Source organism: Canis lupus, chromosome 5 (genome assembly GCF_003254725.2).
Source record: "Canis lupus dingo isolate Sandy chromosome 5, ASM325472v2, whole genome shotgun sequence".
NCBI lineage: Eukaryota > Metazoa > Chordata > Mammalia > Carnivora > Canidae > Canis > Canis lupus.
In genome coordinates this window covers 77180768-77200060 of record NC_064247.1, presented here as the reverse complement: position 1 = coordinate 77200060, position 19293 = coordinate 77180768, and the positions used below count along the sequence as shown (strand labels likewise).

At 36.6% G+C, this 19293-nt stretch overlaps 1 protein-coding gene across 4 annotated transcripts in view; it reads left to right on the top strand.

The window, feature by feature from the left end:
- Positions 1 to 19293, top strand: part of HYDIN (HYDIN axonemal central pair apparatus protein) — a 383279-nt gene that overhangs the window by 78365 nt on the left and 285621 nt on the right. For 3 of the 4 annotated variants that reach the window (XM_049110701.1, XM_049110698.1, XM_049110699.1), the window contains 4 exons: positions 1147 to 1304; positions 3399 to 3524; positions 10890 to 11009; positions 14476 to 14610. In XM_049110701.1, coding sequence (XP_048966658.1) covers positions 1170 to 1304; positions 3399 to 3524; positions 10890 to 11009; positions 14476 to 14610 — 516 coding nt within the window. In that variant the 5' untranslated portion in view covers positions 1147 to 1169. The remainder of the gene's footprint in view (positions 1 to 1146; positions 1305 to 3398; positions 3525 to 10889; positions 11010 to 14475; positions 14611 to 19293) is intronic. The other variant, XM_049110700.1, reaches the window with a different exon arrangement.

The window sequence follows — 19293 nt, the reverse complement described above, 5'->3', positions numbered from 1 at the left end:
CTTTTCATTATGTTTTCTTTTATTTCTGGAAATTTTTATTGGATGGTAGCTTGAAATATTAGTTCCACTCCAGTACTTAATTTTTCTTCTTCATGGGCTCCAGTTATAGTGTCTTGGATCTTTTTTTTGACTGTCTGCGATTTCAGCCATTTGTTCTTTATTTTTTTTCTTTTTAAAAATTTCATATTCATTTCCTTGAGTATTTTACTGCTTTGCTTCAGTGTACCTTATTACATTTTCATTCAGATCTATTTTTCTTTATGCACCTCTTTCCTCATTGTTTTGGTCTGGTAATGACTTACTGTCTTGTGATCTTTTTAATGACTTTTATGGTTTTTTATTTGACATTGTATCAAGCATTTTTAGTTTTTGTTTTTTGTGTGTTTTGCAGGGCACAGTGTTGGGTAAACCAGCTGGCTATTACTGAAAACAAATCTCCACTTTGTTTTTTGTTGTTGTTGTTGTGTTTTGTTTTGTTTTTAAATCTCCATTTTGTCATAAATAGGCCTCCATAGTTGCAAGTGTCCTACTGACAGGCATAAGGAAGGATATGTAGAGGGTAGATGTCTTATCTCGTTGATTTGGAGATATGGAGTGGCTGTTTAATAACTTATTTATGACTATAAACTTCAAAAATTCTCCAGAAACTTCCTCTTCCTTATCTTATCTCATGCTACTTTTTTAGTCTCTGCCCAGCTGTGGAAGCCTGAAGCCTTATATTTTTTTATATTTGGATGGTGTCATGAGAGAGAATTGTCAAATAAATATAAAGTAGCAAATGATGAGCAGTGTTTGTTTATCTGAGGGGATAAAAGTTTTTATCTTTATTGAGCAGTGTTTATTTGTTTTTCTGGGGGGATAAAAATACCAAATGTAAGAACTGCTTGATTTCCGATTCTTCCCTAAGCTCATTGCAGAATCACTTGGTTTATTTAAAAGGAATCCTAGACTTTGGAATAAGGTTAATTCTGGACTAATTACATGGCATAGACTCCTGTAGTTAAGGCATTTGTTATAAGCATTTGATGTATTTTTGAAGATTAGTCTTTTCTAAACCTTTGTACTTGAAAAAGCTTAAAAAAATTTGTGATCTGTATTAAGGAATTAACTGTATTTATTCTAAACCCCTTTTTTCCCCACTCCTAGGTGAATGAAGGAAATAACTAAAAATGACCAGTAGAAGACTTGAGGAGTCCATGGGGGCTTTTCAGATGGGGTTAGTCGAAATGCTGAAAGGATTCAAAAGCAAGGTTCTGCCCCCCTTGAGTCCAAGGGTGGTTACAAAAGAAGAAGTAAATCGAATGGTAATGTACCCAAGACTTTCAAGTGTAAAATACTTAATGCAGTCTCCTCAGGCGGATGACAGCTGCTACTTGGCATTCTCAGAAATCAAACAGAGAATTACTGACCAATAATATCAATTTAGATAACATGGTAGCTTGCCACAGAGCTGAGGCACCTCTTAAAGCCCGAGAAGTTTTCGAAATTACATACCTCAAGGTAGAGGCTTGAGTTGCTTAAGTTAATCAGCTGAAGTAAGACCGTGCAATGAAATTATCATGGTTTTCTAAATGTTAGGTTGAACCTTATGAGACTGTCTTTTGTGTAATTCAAAAACAATGAGGTATCAGAATTCCATAGGGTTTGACCTTAACAATTTATTACCTGTTGATTGGCAACAGTTATTTCTGTTGGCACATTTGTAGAACAGAGAGTATCAAAATGGTGACTATATGGTATCAAGAAAAATACATTTTTTTCTCTGTCCTTTAAAACAAAACATATTTCTGTTTTTTAAAAGATTTTATTTATTTATTCATGAGAGATGCACAGAGAGAGGCAGAGACATAGGCAGAGGGAGAAGCAGGCTCCCTTCGGGGAGCCTGATGTGGAATGCAATCCCAAGACCCCAGGATCACACCCTGAGCCAAAGACAGACACTGAACCACTGAGCCACCCAGGCGCCCCCATATTTCTATTTTTAATGAGTTATCATAATTTGGTGAGAACCAAATTATAAACTATATGCCATAGAAAATATCAATAACAATCTATAGGATTCAAGATAGTACACACTGAATTTTAAAAACCAGTCTTAAGTTATGTTCTGAGGAGAAAAAAAGACCTGCCATCACTCTCTTTTATGGTGGTTATCATTTCATATTTAAAGTAACTCCCGACTTTTTGCTTTTAAGGCTTCATTATTTTATTTATTTATTTATTTATTTATTTATTTATTTATTTATTTATTCATTTATTCATTCATTCATTCATTCATTCATTCATTCATTATTTTTATTTAAACTGTGAGACAGCTGATACCTCTTAACATTTTAGTATTGTAATCTGGGTTCCAATCAAAAAGAACCTGAAAACCGAGTCGGAAGCAGCATTGAAATATGCCTTCATTTAAATGGGTTCAATCACAGAAATTAATTTTGTAGGGATTTTGAAGAACATTGATTTTAACCCAAAGGTAAAATGAATCAGCTAAATTATATGCCTCCGAATGTTTTAAGAAGTCTTGGTACATAGTTAAGCATTATGTTGCTGTGAGTGATCATCATCTCCCTGCATATAAAGTAAGCCCTGGAATATTCCAGAACAACAATATACTATTGTTTGGTAATAATAATAATGTTTGGTCCTGGGTAATTAAGCCTTGTTGAGTTATTAAGATGATTTTATTTAAATGATAGATTACATTTTTTTTCTCATAACATCAGAAAGTGTTAAAGCATTTTGTGTTCCTATTTGGATATGTGAATGTGAGTGGCTGCTGGATCTGACGATGGCTTTAGGGCCCTATTAATACAAGTTCTAAATGCACTTTTGTGATTTCTAAAAAGTTCAAACTCATTCGTAAGCTTTCCGGTCACTCTCTCTAGAGGATCCTCCCCATTTCACAAGATTCCTCTTGAAACTACTATAGCAGAATAGCTAAACACCCAAATGCTTTGCTTATTTGTTGTAACTTCAGTTGAGAAGTAGAAGCATTTCAAATTCCTTAGCTCTGAAGACTATAAGTGATTTTGGAAGCAGATTTGTATGCTCAAATGCTTCTTCTGAGCATCAATGTTAAACTCTTTGGGCATATTCCTGCAAGTTCCTGATTCTGCACTCCCCTACCCCTACCCAGTTTCTTTTGTGTGATTTCTTCAAAATCACAAGGAAATGGCAACCCGTGTCATTTCAAATTAGTGTGCAAAGAGCTCAAAAGCGCACATGTACTTCTCTTGTATTATTTAGTTAATTTAAATATTTTATAAGGGAACTTAGCAGCATTCCAGAATTGTCCAGAAAGCTGCAAACACAAATTATTCATTACCGGCACTTATGGAAACACTTTTTCAGTATAATCATCTATGAATCTTCAGCTGTTTTGTTTTAAATTCTAGCTGACACCCTCGGAGTTCCTGAAGGAAATGTCCCTCACCACAGAGCAGAGACTGGCTAATACACGTTTGATGTGCCGACCACAGATCATTGAACTTTTAGATATGGGGGAAACAACGCATCAAAAGGTAGCTGCTTTCTGTGATACCTGCTTATGAGGCAGTGTGAATAATGTGAACATTCTAAAACAACAGTCCCTAAGTAGTTATTGTTTCTGGGCTAATTTCCTTATTGGGTTTTTGTGTTATATATTCTTTTTCTACCTCTGTCGATTTTGATATCTGTGATTTAATATGGAGAGAAATACAATTAATAAATACAAATAATTTTTGACTAGTCACAGTTCCTGGCTACTTCTGGACACTGTTGTTTAAAGATTAGGAGTAGTTCCAAGGATTATAGGGGCCAAATCCAATTAAGTCATTTTACCACAACAAGAAATCCCTTCTTCCCTGAAGTGTCATCACTAGAAAGGAAGAAGGTGGAATTGTTTTCTAAAGGAGGCATTTGTTGTCTGTTTTGGCTCACTCCCAAGAGCCAATGTATCCTGTCGTCTCTAAAGGATAGTTATTTGAACTTGTTTCTATATTCTAATGTGAAGCATACATTCTAGGCTTTTAGGAGCTTATGATCATAAATAAGGTTTCAGTTCCTACTTTTAAATTTATTTCTTGAATTATGTGCTTTACTTGTTACATACAGATTATGATGGTGCGAAGCTCCATCAGTCAAAGTGATGGAGATCTGTCTCCTCTCAAAGGCTTCCCGGCCTATTTCTGAGAGATTTTCAGAGATCTTTCCCATGTGATAAATGAGTCCCTCAGACTTATTTGCTCTCACTACAACACCATTGCCACTCGTGTTTAAGTTCTGCACAAAATTTGCTCTTCCTCTGAGCACTGCTAGCTTTAGCTATTTTTTCTTCTCTGTTAGCATCCTCTACTTTTGAGGGCAGGAGACATGGCTTCTCCCAATGCTAATTCATCATGATCAAGGGCTGTTTGCTTCTTTCCATAGCATAACTGAGACCAGGCCATGCATATTTTCCTCTGTGTACTGCTTGTGTGTGTTTTAGTATTTTGACCCCTGCTATGAAGGATGATGAAATTAGTATAGTATATCTCATCATTGCTCCTCTTTCTTTCTCAACTCATTGGGTTGTTTTTACTTTATTTTCTGGAGTTTCATTTGTTAGTTGGGTGAAAGTCATCCTCCACCAATATCTTCAAGAAGAGCTTATGGAAACGATACTTCCTTGGCATAAAGGCAATGTTTGCCTGTTGCCTTTATGCCAAACTTCAGATTTGTTAGGCCTAAAATTCTTGGGTAACACATTTTACCCATAAGAGCTGGCATGCACTTTCCTCACTACCTTATGGCTTTAATGGTAAGCAGAAGTATGATGCATAATGGTATGCAGAAGTGTGATGAAGCCAGCTTGATTTATACCCCACTACAGTTATGTGAATCTTTTTGCTCTTTTGTCCAAAGACTGTTTATTTTAATTTAATGTCCAGTAATTTTATTAGGACATGACTAAACTTTCCTGAGATATTATGTATCTTTAGTTACTTCTAGAAAGTTTTTCTTGACTTATCCAGTGTTTTATTCTCGCCATTTTTGGTTCTTTTCTTTAGGAATATCAATTATGAGCATGCTAGACCTTCTTTGTCCTTTTACATCTTGTATTTCCTCTCCATCCATTTTTCATTTTCTGTTCACTTCCATTTCATTGTCATTATATCTATCAGGCTATCCTCTGTGTCCCTTCCTTTGAGTTTTGTGTTTATGTGTGTTTCTTGTATAATTCATCCTTATGCTTGACCAGTTCGGCATTCTGGTTGTCTCACAGCATTTGATTCAGTGTCTCTTTTTTGTACCTTTTTATTTACTCATGGCTCAGATATCATATTCCTTTGATTTTCTTCCTATTTCACTGGTTGTTTTTTTCTTAATTTGTTTTTTGGATCTCTCCTGTTCCTGATCACTAAATGTTGGGGCTCCCCAGTACTTGGTCCTTGAACTTGTTTCTCTTCTGAATTTATCCTTTATATAACTCCTTTAGAAGCAGGCTTTAAATTCTACTTTGTAGATGATTATTTTCACAACTATTTCTCTTGCTATGGCTAATGCTCTGAACTCTGGATCACATATTCAGCCCAATGAATGATTGGCAGCTCAGACTTAAAATATTTAAGATTTAATGTTTTTGTTACCTTCCTTCCCTAAGGATATGATCTTTTCTCTTTTGTCTCTTCCATCTAGTATATAGTACCCCCGTTTATCCATTTCTTCAGGCCAGAAAACTACCTTGGAATTATCTCTGATGCCTCTTTTTTTTTTTTTTTTTTTTTTTTTTGGCGTCTTATTTGAGATCCAATGACAAGTACTATAAATTTCTACTTTCACAACGGTATCTCTAATCAAACTGCTTCTCGCCACCTGCACCACTACCCTCTCACCACTACCCTCTCAGTTTAAGTCATCACCCTTTAGACTACTGAAATAATCTCTCTGTTTCCATCTCATTGCTCCATAATCAATTCTGCACAAAGAGGAAAGAATGTATTTTTAATGTAAATTAGAACATGTTATTCCATATATAAAGCCATCCAACAGTTGTTTCCTATTGCCCCCAGAGTTATAGGGTCCTGCATCATCTAATCCTATTTCCCTCTTAGACCTCTTTTTCTTCCAATCTTCCCTAGCTCATTGTCTTCACATTGTGCCCCCCTCTTGTTCTTTATTGCACTTGCTATTCCTGCTAACTGGAATGCTTTTCTATCATGTCTTTGCAGGACTTGCTTAGATCTCTACTTGGATGTCTTTTCCTCAGAGAGGCCATCTCTTCACATCTATTGAAAAGAGCATACATCCTGCATTCACTCTGTCTCATCTTCCTTTAGTTTTTTTATGTAGCCATATCACTGCCTGAACTTGTATTATGCATTTCTTTATTTTTTTATCCATTTCCCTAAGAAAGTCTGCTTCCCGAGGGCAAGGGCTTTGTTTGGCTTTGTTCATGACTGTGTGCTTAACACGGGGAAAATATAGGTAACTCAATTAGTATTTATTGAGTGATCACATGAATTTTTCATCATTTTGATTGATTAAGTACTCCCTACACTCTTAATTATTTGCTTTGTGCTCTCAGATTTTTTCCATTATGTCTTTTGCATTTATAGTGAAACAGCATAGCCAATATTTTCATTGTTTCTTATTAACTTTTCTGTTAACTGTTCTTCATTTACCATTTTCTTTATTCCTTTGTCTTCCTTGAATATTTTTGTATAAATCTTGATTTATCATTACCATTATTGTTACTACTCATTTTTGGAGGAAAGAAGGACATTTTTCCTGGACTTGCAATCTGCAGGCAGTTATTGTTGAGGCAGGTTCTGGCAGTGTCCCAGACCATCAGGAATCCTTCATGATTCTCAGCACAGCATTTTATGAAAGAGGAGTGTGTGTGTGTGTGTGTGTGTGTGTGTGTGTGTGTGTTTTGGAAGGAGGCTGAGAGGAAGGAAGGAAAAATGACTGAGTTGTATTAACCTTTCTTTCTCCCCATAGCTGTGACTTGTGTGGACCTTAGGATCCAGAGTCCTGCTCTTATAGCCTGTCTCAATGACTCACTGCTTCCTATGAACATGCGAATTGATGTGTTGCCATTTGGCCCTGCCTTCTCTATTATTTCCTGGAGCCAGATGGCAACAGGGAATTTCTTGTTGCCATCCCTGGTATTCTACACAAGGAGTTGGTGGTTATGCCTATGAGAGTGTGTCACCTGCTTTGGAGATCTGTATAGTGCAAGCCTTACTCGAGATCTGAAGTCGTGGACATTCTCACTGGACATATTCTCTTAACCTTGGTTATTTGTGGCAGGAGAGGTAGAGGAGAGAGCTCAAGCTATCAGTTAAGACCTACACAGAGTCCATCTTGGCATCAGTCATTTTTGCTGAAATCCATTGTTTGCTCCTGCACTCGAGGGCTTCTGTGGTATAGCAAGTGATCCATATGCAAGGATTTGTTTCTGGACTTTTCCACACCATTGGTCAGTTTATTCAAATCCAAAACACAGTGTTTTATATATATATATATTCATATTTCTCTATTCAAATCTGTAGATATGGATTATATATTTATAATAAAAACAGAGACAGAAGAGGGGCAGAGAGAATCTTAAGCAGGCTCCATACCGAGTACAGAGCCCTTTGGGGGGCTTGATTCACAACTGTGAGATCATGGCATGAGCCAAAACCAAGAGTCGGTTGCTTAACTGACTGAGCTACCCAGGTGCCCCCCCATACATTTTTAAGTAAAATTTTTACTGAATTTGTATATGTATTATGAACATATAGCTTGATGAATTTTAGCAAAGTAAAGATATTCGTATAACCACCACTCAGATGAAGGAATGTAAGCTACAACATTACTGGCATCCTAGAAGCTTTCTTATGCCCTTCCCAGTCATTACCTGTCCCTCTTCTCCAGAAGAACTGCTAACCATAGGTTTATTTTTTCTATATCTAACCTTTATATAAGTGGAATACCACAGCATATACTCTTTAATTTCTGGCTAATTTAATTCAATATATTGTTTTGAAGATTTATGTTGTGTTTAGTAGTAGTCCGTTTTTATTGCTGTATAGTATTTCATTGTATGACTATACCACCAATTGTTTATCCATTTTACTGTTGATGAGCATTTGTTTTTTCCACATTTTGACTCCGAATAAATGATGTGTTATAAACACTCCTGTACATTTCTTTTAGTGCACATATATGCAGTATTAGGCATACACCTAAAAGTGGAATTTCTAGGTTATAGGCATGTGTGTCTCTTTAGTAGTAATTGATAGTTTCCTGAAGTGTTTATACTATTATACTTCCATTAACTGTTTGAAAATTGCAGTTGGAATTGCTAATACTTGCTAATACTTAATATTATCAATCTCTTCAACTGAAATTGTTCTATTGGGTGTGTAGTGTTGTCACACTGTGGTTTAACTTGCAGTTTCTTGATTCTAATAAGGTTTAGCAACTTTTTATGCTTATTAGCCATTTGTATATCATCTTTTAGAAATTATATGTTTATGTGTTTTGTCCATTTCTTGGCGATTTGTAAAAGTTCTTCATATATCCTGGAGGCTAGTCCTTTATCAATTATGTGTATTACAAATAATTTCTAATTCTTTGGATTTATTTTTCATTTCTTAAAGGGTATCTTTTGATGAGCATGTCTTAAGTTTCAATATAACAAAATTGCCAATCTTTTCATTTATGTTTTGTATTTTCTATGCCCCATTAAAGAAAATTTTGCATTCCTCAACATCATGAAGATATTCCTCTTGGTTTTCTTCTGAAAATTTTCTTGTTTTACCTTTCATATTGAGAGATTTAATTCACTTGGGTGGTGTGTGATAGGAGTTAAATTGATATTTTTCATATGGAATATCCATTTAACCCAACACTGTTCATTAAAGAGAACATATCTCTTTCCCAATGCTTGTTAGTATTACCTTTGTCATAAATCAAGTGTCCATATATTTAAAGATTTGTTTCTGGGCTTTTAAATCTGGTACATTTGTTTTTAGGATAAATCATATACTATATTTCACTATCTTAATTATTCTGATAAATAACAATATATGATATGTTATAATATAATGAGTCTTGCTACTTCATAAAGCAAGTCCTCTTATCTTGTTCTTTAAATGTCTCTTGCTTATTCTTGATCCTTTGCTTTTACATATAAATTTTATAATCAGCTTTTTAATTTCCAAAACAAAAATTTTACCACATTTTTAAAATTAGATTTCATTGAATTTTTAGATCAGTTAGGGGAGTACTTGACATCCTTGAAATATTGCCTTTTCATTTATGAACATGGTGTATTCCTGTATTTATTTAAGTCATTTTTAATTCCTCTCAATAATATCTTATAGTTTTTCTGGATAAAGGTCTTACACAGCTTTCATTGAATTTATCCCTATGTATATTATGTTTTGGGATGCTATTTTAAATAGTATTATTTATAAATTTCATTTCCTAAGTGTTCTTTGCTAGTACATAGAAATATAATTGATTTTTGTTTGTTGACCTTGTACTTAGTAATAACTTTTTAATTCTATTAGTTTATCTATAGGTTATTTTGAATTTTCTAAATAAGCAGTTTTTTTTCTTCTGGGGCAAATGACAATTTTGTTTCTTTTTAACCAATTTCTTATATTAAAACAACTTTGAATTTCTGAGATAAACCCAATTTGGTCATGATATGTTAATCTTTTATTATTTTTATATATTGTGGGTTTCAGTTTGCTAATGTTTTGTTACTTTAAAAAAATCTATTATATAAGTAAGATTAGCCTATATTCTGCCCCCCCACCCCACCCATCATCATTGTTATGCTAACATCATCGAGTTGGGAGATGTTAATTTTTTTTCTTTCCTTTGAGAGAGTTCCTGTAATATTTGTGTTGTGTCTTTAAATGTTTGCTAGAATCTGCTTGTAAAGTTATTTGGGCTGGGGTTTTCTTTGAAAAGTTTTTACTTGCAGATTCAATTTAATAGCTACAGAACTATTCATATTTTCTATGTCTTCTTGTGTTAGTTTTGATAAATTGTACTTTCTAATATAAATTTTCACATTTATTGAATAATATCCATTTATTATCTTTTCAGTTAGTTCAGTTTCTGTTGTAATGTCCCTATTTTTGTTTTTTATATTGACTCTTTGTGCCTTTTGTCTTATTTTCTTGATCATACTCACTAGGTATTTTATCAATTCTGTAGTCTTTAAAGACTTGACTTTTGGCTTGTTGATTCTGTAGTATATTTACTTTCTATTTTATTATTTTTGTTGTTTTTGTTATCTCATTTTTTCATTTGTTTGAATTTTATTATTATTTTTTTATGTTTACTATTACTTTTCTAAATTATTGAGATGGATACTTAAAAATTCATTTTGCAAACTATACTAAGGTGCCCCAGGGTGCAACTGTGTACTCACAGGGCATCATAGGATATTCTAAAATTTTAAGGAAACATGGTAGTACTCAAAACTTGTTGGATTCTACCCAAGCTAATAACTTGAGATAATTCATAGTTTTGACATTAGATCATACTGTTTTTGTTAGCTCTTCAGTGCCTCTTAGCATATATTTGTTGATATAGTTTTTCTTATTATTTTCATAGGGAAATTGGTTCAAATGACCTTATTCACCATTGCTGTAATGGAAGTTTGGGGTTAGTGTTCTAATTAACCTGTATTTTTAAAACTGAGGGCCAAATCTTCTACTTTATTTTGTATTAGACAAGTTGATCACAGTAACCTTAATACTTATAACAATTATTGCTTATAGTAGTTACCCCTTTCTGAGTGTTTCCTATGTTTTTTAGTATTAATAGCCATAAACCTATGTAGTATTTTCATATCTTCCCCTGTAATTTCTGCCACTGTGTGACTATATAATGAATTTACCCTTTCAATGCAGTTTTCAGGAATTGACCTGGATCAGGCATTATTCCAGCCCTTTCCATCAGAAATTGTGTTTCAGAACTATACTCCTTGTGAAGTCTACGAAGTTCCACTGGTTTTGAGGAATAATGACAAAGTGAGTATGTTTACTGGATGTACCTTTCATGGATATATAAGAAGGTATCAAATAAAATGGGATCCTGTAGGATCTTCGATAAATTCTTTAATTTGAGAGACCATTTAATGAAGACAAGACTATGTTGGTTTATTCATATGTATTCAGGCCCAGGTCAGTGCCTACCAAATGGTCAACTCTCAACATGTGCAGTAACATTTTGTTGAGTAAAATATTAGCTAGGTAATGTTATGAAAAATTTTAAGAATATTTATTTATTTATTTTAGATAGAGAGCGAGTGGGGACAGGCAGAGAGTGAGAGAGCCTTAAGCAGATTTTACTCTGAGCATGGAGCCTAAAGTCAAGCTTGATCTCATGACCCCAAGATCATGATCTGAGCTGAAACCAAGTTTGTCGCTTAACCGACTGAGCCACCCAGGCACTCCAAATGTCATGAACTTCTTATGTGTGACTGGTTCAGTGAGGCTTTCATTCAAGATAAGGTGAAGCATAGATTCATATTCACTTACTCTGCATTAGAGCCACTGTTTCCCCAAATGTAGGTATAAACTCTACTCTAATTATTTATACTTTACAAATTGTATATTTAAAAAAGAACTTAAAAAAAATGGAGCCTTCTTTCCCCTTTTTCTATCTCCTCCCTTCTACCTTAAATAGCCTTCAGATTTTGTCTACAGATAGTTTTGGACAGCTTCTCCCACTGTATATTCCTTGTCCTTTTGTGGTTGCAACTGAGAGTTTCTTCTCCATCCATATGCCTTTTTTTCCCTAGAGATAAATTATGGTTTACTTCAAGAAAAGGTATTAAGTGCCTGAAGATTTCCTTGACATCTAACAATAATGGAAGAAAAAATAATGTGGGAAGTCAGCATGAAGCACAGTTAAGTGTGAAAAGTAGTCAGATGGGGAGGAAGGCATCTGAGAGATGCTGAACTTCAGATGTGAAGGCAGGTAGGAATACCTCAGGAGTTTAAGAACGTGGAGAGAAAAATTCTCTCTATAAGAAAAAAGGGAAGATAAATGAAGACTATGCAAGAATACTTGAAGTTATATTTGGTACAGTAGCTCATTAAAGGAATCAGTGATGCCTTTCAGAGATCAATGGGGTGATTTAGTGACAGCAGAGTCAGACTCTGGAGAAAACGGTATATTTAGTTTTTGGCTTCCGGACTGTTAGCAAGACAAGCTCAAGGGATAGAAGTTAAAAGGATAGGCAGAGAGAAGAAAAAGAATCTGAGATGCTTAGGATCATGCCCCTAGACCTCAAGAAGAGATACATTACATAGACATCAGGACTCTTCTCTTTTCATATAGGGCTGCCAAACAATTCCCTTTGTCATTTCCAGTTCTCTTTTTCCCTTTCTCCATGACTTTTTGACTCTTGCTCAGATATTTTAAGGCTGTTAAAGAGAGAGGAGCTAGCCCAAGGGATACTTTGACCACCCCTCCTTGGCCCTAAACAAGAGATGATTGACATTAGGCATATATGGGCAAGTAAAGGGCATTTTGTCTGCTAAAGGGGCACTAAGTTCTCATGGGTAACCCAACACTTCTTGGTTAGATGCTGCTACAGTGTTGGACCTCACGAAAGGAGGGTCCCTATCCAGGGAAAGTCCACCTACCAAAAAAGCAGATAGATTTCTCTAGCCTAGGCAAGCTTGTTCTTGGGTAAATTACTCTCAGGGCTCTTAACTGGGTGACTGATATAAGCCTGCCTCTCTACTTCCTTAGTTCATGGACTCATAAGGAACTGCTGGGATAGATGTAGGGCACCAAGAAATGCTTTCTGTGCTATTCACCAGTGTTTCCTCACTGAATGCAGAAGACAGAGGCTGTTTGGTCATTATTTCTCTATCTCTCACACAACATAAGGTGAGAGTAAGCTATGAGCACTCTATAAGCCACAATTCAATTCTACTTGGGATATAATTATTAGCACCCCGACTCTAGAGTCAGACTAATCTGGTAGATTTTCCCAGCTGTAGACTTTGGGTAAGTCACTTCGCTTCTCCGGGCCTTGATGATACTAATAGTACCCATTTCAATAGGTTGTTTGGAATATTAACTGAGATAATGAATGTGAAGTATACAGCTCAGTGCCTATCATATAGGAAACGCTAAACCATTATTATTGTTATTATAATCAGTAGTACTAGTATTGCTGTTGTTTTTCTTTCTAGTTTTTAACCCATAATTATGCTCTTACCAAAAGTATTCCCAGCAAGCTTACATAAGCTCTGCATGTCATAAATGACACCATACATTCCCCTTACCAGCAAAGCCAGTTGGACTCCTATCAGATTTGCACACATCTCTTCCTTACTTCCCCAATCTCTAGTCTTAAGATCTCTCTGAATTCTCTCTCTATTTCTTCTTACTGTGCTCATCTGGGTTTCATTTTTGAGAGGTTGTACAGGTTCTTTTGTACTCATTTTTTTACCTAAGACTTCTCAGGCACCCTTAACTATAGTTCACTTTAAAATAAATTATTTATTCATTAGAAAGAGAAAGAGAACACAAGCATGGGAAGCAGCAGGCAAAGTGAGAGGGAGAAGCAGACTCCCCACTGAGCAGGGAGCCCATCATAGGGCTCGATCCCAGGACCCCGAGATCATGACCTGAGCTGAAGGCAGACACATAACCACCTGAGCCACCCAGGTGCCCCTGTATTTGTTTCTTCTGCCCCCCTTTGAGTCTCTTAAAAATTTTTCCCCCTTTTCTTGTGTCCCTGGAATCTCCACCCCATTTTCCTCACAATCCTATTTGTTTTATTGCTTTGACTATCTTCAATAAACAGAGATACTCTGGGCGAGGCAAGCATAGCAGAGGAAGCCTTGAAGCAAAGGAAACTGTTTGAAGCCACTCTGACACTGGCCTGGGGACTCTGTACTGCTTCCTCTGTTTATTCTTGCTCATAGTGTTGTCTACGGAGGACAGTCCCCTAAGAGGGAAGGTGTGGATAATAGGCTGGGACTTGGGAAAGATGTAACCATAAGGACAAACATCTTGTTCCCATCTGTAGGATGGAGGTCATAATGAAACTCACTGGTTACTGAGAGGATTGATTGGCGTCTCATGTGGATGGTCCGTAGTAGGAGTGCAGGAAGTATGACTTCTCCCAGAGCACTTCTCAAATGTTGGGGAATCCAGCATTCCTCCCCTGTGTGGGTGGGGGTTTAGCTGGTCAAGCAGCTCCTCTTTGAAGATAGTCTCATTTAAATGATAAAACAAAGGCTTGACAATCACAATAAAAATGAACAATAATTTTACTAAAAATTAAAGCTCAAATGCACCGAGTGAGTCATCTCCTCTCACAGTTGGGGAACTGGAAGTTAAGCCCTGACCAAGCTCATGTGTGGCTAGTAAGTAGTAGATGGAGATCTCCTGGTGGACGACAAAGCCTGTGCTTTTGCTTCTGCTTTTTGTCATGGGCAGGATGTCTACCATGGTGTGTTTTTCTTGCAGATTCCAAGAATGGTGAAAGTTGTTGAGGAAAGTTCACCTTACTTTAGAGTAGTCAGCCCCAAAGATATTGGCCACAAAGTAGCCCCGGGAGTCCCATCCATATTCCGAATCCTCTTCACTCCAGAGGAGAACAAGGTAAGAAATTGGTGGAATACTGGTCGCTAGCAGTTTGCAATTCTGAAGATTCCTGGAGGTGGTGCTGGTGTTGGTAGTATTGTTAGTGGTGTTGGTTGTGGTGGGGGCAGGTGATTGTGTTGCTGAGGGTGATGGTGTCGATGGTGTTAGTGGGTAATGGTGGTGAGAGAAGCAGACAGGTTGGCTGAGAGGAAGGGATAGTGCACCTCTGGAATAAGGGGAGAACTGTCAACCAGAGCCAAGGGCTTCCATGAGCTGTGAGTAGCCAGGGTATAAAGAAGGGTACATCCTTCTGGATGCACTGCACCTCCCTTCACCTGCCTCAGCATATTTATATTTGACCATGAGCTCTAAGGTCACAAAAAATGGTGTGCTCCAGATGCAGTGAGTGGAGGCAAAGGATAAGGATGAAACAGGTCATTTCCCCTCAGCACCACTCCAGCTATGGGAAAGCCAGTCCATTCTCAAGCCCTTCTCCGTTGTAGAAATCCCAGTTCCTCCTGGAAAGAAGGACCAGCTAAGGGGGACTGAGGCAGGAGGCTTCCTATCCGGCCCATTTCTAGAAGTGCAAAATTGTGGGTTGAGTTTTCTTCACTATGGGCCAGAGTGGGGACTTGTGAGGAGGAGGAGCCAAGGAGTTTTAGCAGCATAACTGAAGGCGTGAGGACAAAAAACAAGACTCAAATAATCATAAGAAAATGTCAGGTTATATATAATGTCAGTTCTGTGTGTGCTTATCTGTATTGTGCTGTTAGGGTTGGAATCAAGCATGTTAGAGACGGAAAGAACTAGCTTTGAATCCCTGCCTCTTTATTGCTAATACGTATTAGGTGTTGTTAATGCCATTACTAGAATTCCTGCTATGATTGCTACTTTTCTAGAGCTGGGATAGAGAATACAATGTGGTCTGCCAAGCCTGTATCACTCTAGTGAGTGCTTAGAAATTCTATTGTAATAATGCTGCTGTTATTATTTTGCCACTTTGTAGTGTGGCTGTTTAAGGACCTGTAATTTTGCCTGGGGTCCTATTGAAATAAAGGAAAAGATAAATAGCTCCAGAAGTGTTGCAGGTTTTTTTTTAATGTTGCCATTATTGTTCAGTGTTATCAAGGTCCTTGTTTTTTTGTTTTGTTTTTTTTTTTTTCTTGAGGCTCTGTATCTGAATACTAACTGTGAAGAGAATGATTATCTGGATTTAGTTTGGGTGTCAAATTCCTAACCTGTCATTTTGGTAGGAAACTGATTACTAAAACTTTGTGCAGCTTGAAATACAAAGCTTGCTGGGTTTGAGGAGTTGAATTTCCTTACTTTTTTCCGGTGCTGCAAAAAATATGTCTTCTGTTGGATAAGTATTGTTCTCCCTGTAGATCTGGCTGAGAAATGAACACATGGAACTTTCTGAGGAGGTGGAATGTTCTATATTTGTGACAAGTGTATGGGTTATATGGATGAATTCATTTGTCAGAATTGTACATTTAATATGTATGCTTTCTAATATATCTAAATTTTACCTTAAAAACTAGAAAATATAATACAACAATGGAAGCAGGTAGTGGATGTAGATATAGATGTTGCCAGAATGGCAGAGTGTTAATACTTGTTGAAGCTGGGTGGTGGGTGCATAGGGTTTGTTAAACTCTTTTGTTTTCATTGTGTATATTTTAAACTTTTCCTACTCAGAAGCTAAGAGAAAAATGTTATTGCTGTTTATCTATACAGCAAATAAAGAATTGAAACGTATGTTAGCATATTTGTATTTACCATATAAATATGAAATGCTAACATTCCTATTAAGGGTTATTACTTGGCTATATTACTTGGCTATATGGGTATATTTTCTTACTCTTCACATTTTTATTCCCTCTTACCTTTCCATTTCTCCAGCACTGCCTGTCTATTGGTAAACCCCTAATTTAAAAAAAATCAAGTTGAGGATCATTTCACTATTTCTGCTAAGTATTTAAAAGTTATCAAAGGCTACATGCCCATATGAGGAGACACAAGTGAGAATAATGGCTACTTGTGAGAAATTTAAGTAGCCAATTTTGGATACATTAACGTTTTGTATTGGATTTGGACTCTCAGCTATAACATGATTTATAGAATTTGTTTTTTTAAACCATAGAGATTTTTCCTTTGGCTGGCTTGTCTAAGATGGATTGTGGGAATTTGAGGAAACTCCTACTACTTGTTTTGATCTCCCTTTTCTACAAAGATCCTGCTACACTTGCACCACCAGCGGGGCCCGGCCACTCTCATGAGTTTTTTCCAGTCGTCCTGGCATCTGCATTTACTCACTGTTGGAAAGCCAGCAGGGCCACGTACAGAATACCCAGCTAGTCTTTCGTGCTGCTCCAGAATGTGACAGCGGAGCCAGGTTTATTTTAGAGGAGATAGAAGCCAGTCTTTTCACTGTGTCACTTTTTCTTCAGTTGGCCAAATTGATAGCCAGCGTACATATGTATTTTTCTTCCTTATCCCCTGCTGATCTGAGCACACTCCATTCTCATTTACCCTCCTCACATCTGGAGGGCGAGATATGTAAATTGTAGCATGCCACAGCTTAATAAGCCAGTCCCCTTTCAATTGGATTTTCAGCACCCATGTATATTAGCATGTCGAAGATGATAATGTAATTTACATTTTTCCCTGTCATCTTTTAATCTGGCTTCCTGGGGATTTAACTTGTTAAGAATGCCAAGTCCCCAGATAACAGGTGCAGCAAATTCACTCTGGCTGTCCTTATCTCTTCTTGTCACACAGACTTTAAAAAAGAAATGACTGGATATGTTATTAATCTAATAATCCTAGTGTATGTCAATGCGGTGGAAGTACGATAGTCAGTGTTATCATAACACTGTATAATTCTGGAGCCTGGCACTTTTCTTGACCTTTTAAATTTGTATCTTTACTACTAAAAGGAGAATGAAAAATATTAGACTTCTGTAGGAAAGCAAAACTGGATGCTTCCTTAGAATTAAGAAAGCAGGGATCCCTGGGTGGCGCAGCGGTTTGGCGCCTGCCTTTGGCCCAGGGTGCGATCCTGGAGACCCGGGATTGAATCCCACGTCGGGCTCCCGGTGCATGGAGCCTGCTTCTCCCTCTGCCTGTGTCTCTGCCTCTCTCTCTCTCTCTCTCTCTCTGTGTGTGACTGTCATAAATAAATAAAAAATTAAAAAAAAAAGAATTAAGAAAGCATCTATTTACTATAGAATTGTCATATGCATATGACCGTGGTGGTTTAAAGATCAACTTTATTGCTTATTTATGTTTTAGGAAAATATATAACGTTGTCAAAATAGTTTTCCTGGTTTGCTACTATGAAATTTAAAAATTCTGGTCTGAAAAGACTAGAAAAATGTTAATGTATTTTATGTTATCTAAATGTATGATGATAATGAACTATACTGCCAGAATTTTTAATTCAAGTGTAGATAACACAAAATCTTACACAATCAACCATATTTTTTTCACAATCAACCATTTTTGTTGGCAAAAAATTCTGATAGGGATTTTGTCTCCTTCCTGCCTGAATTAGCCCTCCGTAAGTCTGTTTGGGTCACCCCTGGCACTCCAAGGCCTAGCACAGTGCCTGGCAAATAAGAAGCATGCAGTAGATATTTATTGAGTAACATAAGTAAGGAAAAGTTAATCTCAAGAAAATCTAAGGAAGTTTCTTCAACTCGAGGATGGCCTCCAGGTGATAAAAGCAAAAGCATATATAAAGGGCTCAGATGTCTTCTTGTGCCACGAATATATTAGACATTAACTTTTTCTTGTTTCTCTCCATTTTATTTCATATCTTCAGTGAGTTTCTGTCGCTACTTTTTAGCATTCTGGACTTGATAAATATAATTTTATAATAAGCCTAGCGAGAATGTTGGGAATTCTCTTTGTGAGGAACTCTTGAGAGTTTAATACCCAAATAAAGATATTAAAAATGAGTAATATTCTTTCCTTCACTCTGAGAACCCAGCTGAGTCTCTAGCTGAGCCACTTGGAGAGCCAGAGTGTCAGAAGATAAGACCCACAACGCCTGACCAGTCGCGTTTTCAAAATGATTAGGACTTCAGAACTGATTCTTCCCTTTTGAGGGATGAATTTTGAATTGAAAAGATACTATATAATACTTTAACTGGTTAGGGAATCTCTAACATTTTCCCAGGACACCGGATATTAAATTCACTGAGTCCTAATCAAATCTAGTTCTAATTTTACTCTGTGTGAGCCATGCTTCCATCAGGTTTAGAAGTGAAGGAAAGGCGGAAGGAGGATTGTGAGGGTCTAACCCCACTGACCACACTTGCCTTTGACGGATGCCTGGAGAGCCACTGGCTGCAGGAGAGAACACCATTTTCCTTTGCCTGAGACTGTGAAGGACAGAATTATTGCGTGTATACTCTCTATCATGGAGCTAATATAAAATCAAGATTCATTCTTTTCCCTTCTCGGAAAGTCAAATCTGCCATTTTCATATTCTGCTGCTCTGGTTTTTAAAGTTTGGGGGCTAGATGTTTTGGAAGGAAAGCTAATGGACAAAAAGTAGACTGGATGTTTCGTCCGGTGAGCATTGTTATAAAGGATAACATTTTAGGATAGATAGTAATTCGTGGCTAAGTCTCTCATAGTAGAGGGGAAAGAGCCTGGAATAAATATTTTGGCTCTAAATGGTGACCTGATTGC